The 8545-nt window shown below is 45.8% G+C and overlaps 1 protein-coding gene across 1 annotated transcript; it reads left to right on the forward strand.

Moving 5' to 3' along the window:
• The first annotated feature begins 235 nt into the window (after nucleotides 1–235).
• LOC146375402 (acylphosphatase-2-like) lies at nucleotides 236–7835 on the forward strand. The gene is made up of 4 exons (XM_084949358.1): nucleotides 236–372; nucleotides 665–681; nucleotides 1463–1572; nucleotides 7451–7835. Exons 1-4 carry the CDS (start codon nucleotides 303–305, stop codon nucleotides 7563–7565), a joined length of 312 nt encoding a protein of 103 aa, XP_084805484.1. The 5' UTR covers nucleotides 236–302; the 3' UTR covers nucleotides 7566–7835.
• The last annotated feature ends 710 nt before the right edge of the window (nucleotides 7836–8545 follow it).

Below are 8545 nucleotides of genomic sequence, written 5' to 3' on the forward strand. Positions count from 1 at the left end.
GTGGAGTTAATGACCCTCTGTGCAGCCTTCATCTTCTCAGTCGTGTCCCCTAAGTACCAAACACCAGGCAGGTGTTGTCACTGCTGATTTCAAAGGATCTGATCAGTTTACAGGAGGACACCTGCCCATCATTACTGTTTGTAGTTTTTAATGGACTACATGTTCCATGAGCTCCTCAGCTGGTGGTGAGATTTTCCTTTAAAAAGCTCAGGAGGACGACATGACCATGTGGTGAGGAGGCGGACGGAGACGCTGCAGAGCTCTTCTGTTAAAGGGACATTTCTGAGCTCGAGTCTCTCAGGATGTCTGCTGATGACTCAGCCGGAAGCAATCTGGTGTCGGTGGACTTTGAAATCTTCGGTCATGTCCAGGGTCTGTATGTTTAACTCCCTTTTCTTCCTCTGCTTCTTAGACCCGTTGGCCTCTGAGAGCCTGTAAAACGATCCACTGCTGCTTAATTTAGGAACAAGCTGGGCTGGCCTCACTTTCACTTCTTAGAGCCTCATGAATGCCACCAACTTCACAAAAGCCCAAACTTACCACCTCTGTTAGGCTGTGTAAACAAGAAAATGCACAAAACAAAAATGTGACTTTTGGAAACAAGCTGTTAAAAAATAGCAGCTACTAATTCAAACTTTCTTTTCTCTCCTTCTTACTTTGACAGGAGTCTGCTTCCGAATGGTGAGTTTTCCTTTGAGCTCTCTTTTTGCTGCGATCACCTCCTGCTGCTTCCAAAAACCAAATCCCATCCTCACCAAACCCACAGCTCAGTTCGAGGCTCAGTCTGCACAGAAACGTAGCTTTTTCTATGCATCTTGGCCTTTTGCACACATGTAAACGGTGTCTCGATCATCCAGGTAAGGAAATCCCAACAAGCTGATTCTGTTCATCTGGACGTTTTCAGTGGGAGAAACATTACGTCATCATACAGGTGACTTCTCCAGTCTCAGCTGACTGCAGGTGTCCAGCCTTACGTTTGCACAGTAACCGAAAGCAGCCCGCTGACTAACAAGCGGCTGTGAGGTCAGTTTTTTCACCATAAATATGCTGTCGTGACCATTGATCCATGACCGTGACACTTCGCATATTAATTTACACAACTGGTGACACGATCAGGTGTGGATTTCACAAAACTCAACAGGCTACAGTGGGAAAAAAAATCCCAGTGAAAGCATTGAAATAAAACAACCTGCTTTAGCTCCTCCCCCTTTATGTCAACTCTAACCAGCTGTTTTTATTGGCTGCCCCTTCTTTATGACTAAAAGCATACTGGATATCGTTCCTCTGTGGAGATAAACCAATAAACTAGAAGGATTATCCAACACACAAAACAGACATTAAGTATATACAATTATTTTTTTAATACATTATTTTATTGACTTAATGTTTTTATGTCCCACATCAATCTTTGTTTAACATCCAGGTTGAAGGATCTTATTAACTCCTTTCTTCCCGTCACCAGTACACAGAGAAGGAGGGTCTGCGGCTCGGGCTGGTCGGCTGGGTGAAGAACACCTACAAAGGGACGGTGGTGGGACAGGTCCAGGGTCCGGCTGACATGGTGGAGGAGATGTGAGTGCACACTGACACGCCACAGCAGGCTCTGGTGCAACTCTCACTGCAAAGTGCTGCGGTGATTCTCTTTTTCAGCCACTAGATGGCGACCTTTGCCTTCACAACACGACGGTTACCTGCTTCAGGTCTGTTCTGTCGTTCAGAGCAGCAGATCTGCAGGCACCGACGCTTTGGTTCAGGAGATTTATGAGCAGTTTAAAGAGTTCTTGTTCTCATGCAGGTGAATTGTTAAATATTAAATACATGCGACCATACTGCGGGTTCTTCAAGCAGAGCTAATGGATTTATATCTACTTCCTTTGGTGATGTTTCTGCCTTTGTTTTTCCAGTTGAACACTAGAAACTCTGAGTTCCCAGCTGTCAGTGAATGCAGCGTAATGGTATCAGATCTGGAACTGAAGCCGGGCTCAGTTTGTTTTGAACGTCCCATCCTGTCCGGGGGGAGTGATGTCACCGGGTGGGGACGTCCGATTTAGATGACATCACCACCTCAAGGGATCTGCTGATGCTCCTTGACATGCAGGGCCAGGCGGGCGGGGTCCCCAGAGGAAGAAATGGCACAAAAACAGATTTCATTTAAAGCTTCAGCATAAATTTTAGGAGCTGGACGCTTCAGTCTGAACACAGAAGCAACTGCAGGCATTAAATGTGTTTACAGGCTGGTTACACACATGAGGAACTGTGATTGGCTGTATTACAACAAAAGCACATCTAACAGTCAATAAGACTGTAAAGGGTCAGGGTTAATACAGTTCACACACACACAGTTTCTCTCCGTTGTATATCGACTATTATTTCCATGTTAACACACTTGCTTTCACGTCCTTCCTGTCGACTCCGCTTTCACCACGACCTCACTTCCTGCCAGGCCTGTGAAACGGGATCCAGCTGTTCCTCCAGGCGTGCACGAGGAACAGGAGGAAAATAAGGAAAGATGAGGAAAGGAGAGCAATGCAAACGTTAGGCTGTGTGAAGTATGGAGAGCGAAGGCTGGCGGTGGGAGGTGAAGCAGTGGGTGGTTTCTATTTATTCCTCTGGGAGCAGAAAAATTCCCAGAGCCGAGCTGATGAAAGTGAAGGAATGGAAACAAAGAAAGAGGCGGGAAAATCCTGACGTTAAACTACAAACGCTTTGCAGTTTGCTGAATTAAAACATTGGATATCAGCGTTAGTTGTGGGAAATATGGGATTTAATCCAAATGAATGGAAAATTTATGTGTAATCAAAATATGTTACTGGGGCAAATGTGGCACTGATTTAAAGGAGCAAACCCACAGCTCCCACCCACATGTTGGCTGTTACTGTAGAAAATATGTTTTAGTTTAGCTTATGGAGTGTGTGTCGGGGTGTGTGTCCTGGGAGCCAGGAGTTTGGTGGTGTTTGTGGACACTGCAGCTTTTTGGGATATTCCTGGAAAGTCTGCTCCACGTTTTTCCACATAGAAATTCCTCAAACTGTTAGAAGTGACCAAGAGAGGCGGGAAGGTGTCGTATCTTATGTTGGCAATAAAAAGTTTAATTACACGAGAGGAGCTGCCTAACGCGTGGGGATAGGTTAATTGGATAATCCAAATTGCCACTAGGTGTGAATGTGCGAGTGAGTGTGAGTGCGAATGGTTGTCTGTCCCTGTGTGTTGGCCCTGCGACAGACTGGCGACCTGTCCAGGGTGTACCCCGCCTCTCGCCCTATGACAGCTGGGATAGGCTCCAGCGCCCCCCGCGACCCTGAAAAGGATAAGCGGAAGCGAATGGATGGATGGAGCTGCCTAACGCGCAACCACGGACCCAACAGTGGGGAAAAAGCAGCCTGAGCTTCAGCCTGAGGTTACAGCACGTTCACGGAGCTCATTATCAGAAACTTCCACTGTAACAGGAGATGTTTGACAGGAAATAAGGAAAAGTAGAATAGACCCACTTTAGGGAGTCCTTCGTTGTATTCAAGGCTACCTGTAGTTAGAAAAATACATTTAACTTATAGGCGCTTTAAAACCCTTCCAGGTCTCCTTACATTGGTTATAATCAGGTCGATGAACATGTTGTGGTTTTGTCACAAACCTGTAAAGAGAGTTATTTGGCTCGGATCAGCAGCAGTGTGGCCAAGACGCTGTGCTGCTGACTTCCTGTTAGCATTGTGTGGAATATACTGTACATGAGGACAAGGTCACTGTAGCCAACATAAACTAAAGACCAAACCTAGACGATGAAACAGATCTGGGGTCACTGAAGCAGAAGTGATGATATTTGTGTCATTTCAAAAACAAACAAATAAAAGAGCGCATGCAGGTGAGTACGGTCGCAGCAACGATGCTCTGGCAGAGAAGAGTTGCAGCTTCCACACAGCTGATTAACAGGCAGGTGCAGGACTGCTCAAAGGGAGAAACTCCACCCAGGGGCGGAGCAGCAGAAAGGACTACACCTGTGGCTCCACTTGAGGCTTCACCACAAGGAAAATGTTTAAAGAAAAACCTGATGTCAGCCAGACGCCGCACCACATCGTGTGTCGCTTCTCCAGTTTTCAGTCTTGAGTTCTAACTTCCTGTTTCCTGTCTCTTCCTCCTGCACGTCTGCCTCTCCATGTTTCGTTATTGCTTCTCACGTCTGATTTCAAGAATCATTTATCTCTCGTGTTTAGCCGTACCTGCCCTCCTGGCTCATGTTCTGTGATTATTATCACCTGTGCCTTGGTTTCCCAGCTGTGTCCACTTCCCCTGATTGCTCCTGTGTACATGCAGCGCTGTCATCCCCTCATCGCTGGTCATCGTGTTCTTGCATCGTGGGATTAGTTTTCCGTTTACCTCCATCTTCTTGCAAGTTGGGTCCTAATTCAACACTTCATGGCATTAATGATTATAATAATGATTAGATTTTGGGGGGAGAAACACAACTAAGTGGAACCATTTTTAGTCTCTCCGTGTGGTAAACTGCAGCACAGCTGGTCTGATGAGGCTTTGTGTATTTGCATATCAAGATTGAGGATGTCTGATGAGTGTGAGTCAAACACCTTCACTATGTTACCTGTTATAATAATAATAATAATAATGGATTGGATTTATTTAGAGAGATCACAGATCCCCGACAAACACCAAGACCTAAACTAACAGTGAAAGTGATAAAAAATAAACTTAGAGTAAAAGCTAAACTGTAATAACTCGCTGCATGAGACCTTTTGGTGGTCGTGCACAGGGTCAGTGCTGACAGAAACGATGCACTTATGATGTAATAACTGGAAATATCTTGCTTAGGGCGGAGCTTTTGACATAGATGGAGTCCTCGCGAGTGTCGAAGTGCAGCTGTGCATGAGCGGATCAGAGAGAAATGGCAGCAGATTAGAAACCAGCAAACATCCAGCTGCTGGAGAATTAGTGCTAAGCTGTGTGTGTGTGTGTGTGTGTGTGTGTGTGTGTGTGTGTGTGTGTGTGTGTGTGTGTGTGTGTGTGGACAGTAGAGTAGTGGGTCATGGAGCAGATCAGTCCACTGTAGACAGAGTTTGGCAATAAAGCAAAACTAGGACAGCCACTCTTTCTCTCTCTCTCTCTCTCCCCATCCCCACTCTTGTTCTCATGCTCGCTCGCCCGCTCTCTTTGGCCCGCCTTCAGTCGGTGCAGCTACATGGACGTGACCCTGATCCCCTGCAATCTCCTCTAATCTACACACACGCCTGCACTCGACCAAACGCTCAGAGAGCTGCTGCGCAGCAAACTCCCAGCGTTACGTAAAACCAGAGGAATGTTTTTATTTACCCATCATGCCTTTGGTCGTCCAGATGCAGGCCTGACCCCCAGTCGGCTGGTGGGGCCTTCTTTTCTGGTTTTGAACGTTTATGTCCCTCGAGCAGTGAGGTCAGGAACATCGGTTTCAGGACTCTGCATTTTGAACTCACAACTTTATGGTTTTGGCCGTCAGCATGTTGGTTTTTGGAGCTGGACGTGACCGTATTTGGATGAGAGGCTGGCGTGCTAAGTTACCAGCTAAGAGTAGCTGCAGTAGTTACCAGGTGGCATCCATAGACTGTATATAGGAGCATCACACAGACACTGAAGTCAGCCAATCAGTGCTCAGTAAGAACCAAATAAAATCCTAAAACTTCACTCAGCAAAACCAGAGCTCAGCCTTCTCGGACGGTCGGTTAGTGCAGTGAACCTAACAGCAGCTCTGAAAGGCAGACAGTTTTACATCAGAGTCTGTGGTGATTAAAAGCAACTGGATCCACGACTAGTTCCAGTTTTTACTGGACTTGAATGAAGAGCTTTCTGTGGACCGACTGAACTCTGGCAGCAAGTCACCATCAGCTGCCGTCTCTGTGAAAGCCATTCCATATCTGCCTGTAGGACACGCTGTAGAAGCTGCTGTAAGCAGCTCACAGTTGCTCTGCAAGCCACTTTGAATAGAATAGAATAGAATTCAACTTTATTGTCATTGCACATGCACAGGTACAGGGCAACGAAATGCAGTTTGCATCCATCCAGAAGTGCTTTAGTGATATAGATATATTACAATATATATTAGCAATAATATAGATATGTAAGTATATTACAGAAATGGGTCTATTATGGTATGTTATAATGTACACGGTATGAAGTATGTTGTGAATATTCTATAACTATAAGTATGTACAGGCTGTAGTGAGTACAAGCTATGTACAGGCTATGAACAGGATATAAATATGAAAAACTATACAGAATATGAAATAAATAACTTTACAGAAATCTGAGATATACAGCTATACAGAAATGGGAACTATGCAAGTTGTAAACAGTTGTAGGGTTAAAAATTATCGTATGTACAGAATGATTATTTACAGAGCTATACAGTAGTGCAGTTAAGATAAATTAGATATGTGGATAATTTCTACAGTATCTATATAAAGTGCTAGTGGTTGTGAGTGGTGGTTCAGTCCATGTTATTATTGTGTGTTTGAGGGTACAGTTGTCCATTGTGGGTGTGTGTATGTTCAGTCCATGTGTTAACGTGGGTCAGATGTCAGGAGGCAGAGTTCAGGAGTCTGACAGCTGTGGGGAAGAAGCTGTTCTGGTACCTGGTGGTCTTAGTCCGGAGGCTCCTGTAGCGCCTCCCAGAGGGCAGGAGGGTGAAGAGTCCATGTGATGGGTGACTGGGGTCTCTGATGATTTTCCCAGCCCTTTTCAGACACCGCTTCCTGTAGATGTCTTTTATGGCAGGAAGTGGTGCTCCGGCGATGCGCTGGGCAGTTTTCACGACCCTCTGCAACGCCTTCCGGTCCGAGGCAGAGCAGTTCCCGTGCCAGACTGTTATACAGTTGGTCAGGATGCTCTCGATGGTGCAACGATAGAAGTTCACAAGGATGTCTGAGGACAGGTGGTTCTTCCTCAGAGTCCTCAAGAAGAAGAGGCGCTGGTGAGCCTTCTTGACCAGCTTGGAGCAGTTGGTCGTCCAGGTGAGATCCTCGGAGATGTGGACTCCCAGGAACTTGAAGCTGCTCAACTCCACCCCAGTTCTTCCTCTTCTTGTTTTTTCTCACTGAATCGCCATGATGCCTTTTCCTTTCTGGACAGTGGTGTTGATGCTGCTATCAAAGCTGAATATAAGTGTCTGCAGACATAAATAATCTTTTATGGGTTGATGCAGGTCTCAACCAGACTGATCCTGAAGGAAATGTAAAAATGTCACGATCCTCAAGGAACCTTTGGCAAGTTTAAGTAAGAATGTTTGAAATCTTTAGGCAGCAACCACAGAAGAGTCGTCCGTGACCGATGACCCACCACTAAGCTGTGATCATCGGCTGTCACAGTAAAAACAAAAGTCTCTTTGCTTTCTGCAGTGCGTGTAGGACTTAGACCCGTGTACCATAAACCTGAACTCATTTCTGCACTCTCTTCTTTCTCATTGGGTCCTTTACAGGAAGGTGTGGCTGAGCAAAGAAGGAAGTCCCACCAGTCGGATCACCAGAGCCTCCTTCACCAACCAGAGGTCGATCGACAAGCTGGAGCTCTCCGGCTTCAAGACTCGCTTCTGACCAGTGAAGCAAAGATCCTGCAAACAGCTTCTCCACCGTCCCCTGGAAGAGGTCAGAGGTCAACGATGCTCCTACAGATTCAATGAATGAAGACTTTGGACGTCATGAAACCACTGCTGCTGGTTTATTCAGAGGGTGACTGAGAATTTATTTATAGTTTTTAATAAGTTGGATGTTGGCTTTGTGTCTCCATCTGTACAGCAAGCACCTAAAAACACTGAAACCATCAAAGCCTGATTTGTATGAATTAAATATCTTCCATCGTGTTTACTTCTCGATGACGTTCATTATCGACTGTGGCCTCTACATTAAGTTGTGTTGAGCGGTTTCCACACGGGCTAAGATAAAGTTTCAGGCTACGATCGAAGGCCTTTAAACTAAGACGCAAAAGGTTTTGTGAGACGTGTGTTATTAATGGATTTGCATCGTACACCACTGCGTGATGTAAACAAACACGCCCCTGCAGTGATGTCATTACATAACAGCACATCACCTGATACGATTACCTGCCATCTGATCCAATTAAATCACAGCGAGAGGCTCCCGGATCGGCAGCAACAATCCCCTGAGGCAGCGGGAGCCCCAGAGCAGCCGTCACCGCAGCAACGGCCAATCAGAGCCAGCGAGATGTGAAAATAAAAACAGCTGAATGGTCCTTTAAAGGCTGCGTTCATCAGGAAATATCTGCAGTTACAGTCGCACACCACGCTGTGCTTAGAGAGCAAATCTCCATGGATACACTGTTGGACGTGGACGCTTGTTGTCATGCCAACCTGCCCTGAGACTTTACACACAAACACACACAATAGAGACAATTGGAGATTAGAGAGGAGGAGATGTTCGTGTTTTATGAGGATCTTAATTCTCCTCAGAGCCTGTGCACATGTAAACACTTTGTTAAGCACACCTAGCTACAGTCATGCACATCTCATACACGTTAGAGCAGAGAGCAGAGATGTGTTGCTCAAAAACCCTGAATT

This window comes from Perissodus microlepis, chromosome 13, assembly GCF_051167445.1.
Source record: "Perissodus microlepis isolate ML-2025 ecotype Zambia chromosome 13, ASM5116744v1, whole genome shotgun sequence".
Lineage (NCBI taxonomy): Eukaryota > Metazoa > Chordata > Actinopteri > Cichliformes > Cichlidae > Perissodus > Perissodus microlepis.

Bases quoted from the DNA above. Each gene is read 5' to 3' on its own strand.
- LOC146375402 (XM_084949358.1), top strand. From the start codon at position 303: ATGTCTGCTGATGACTCAGCCGGAAGCAATCTGGTGTCGGTGGACTTT. The intron at 1,573-7,450 runs GTGAGTGCACAC...GGTCCTTTACAG, and splicing joins GCTGACATGGTGGAGGAGAT to GAAGGTGTGGCTGAGCAAAG.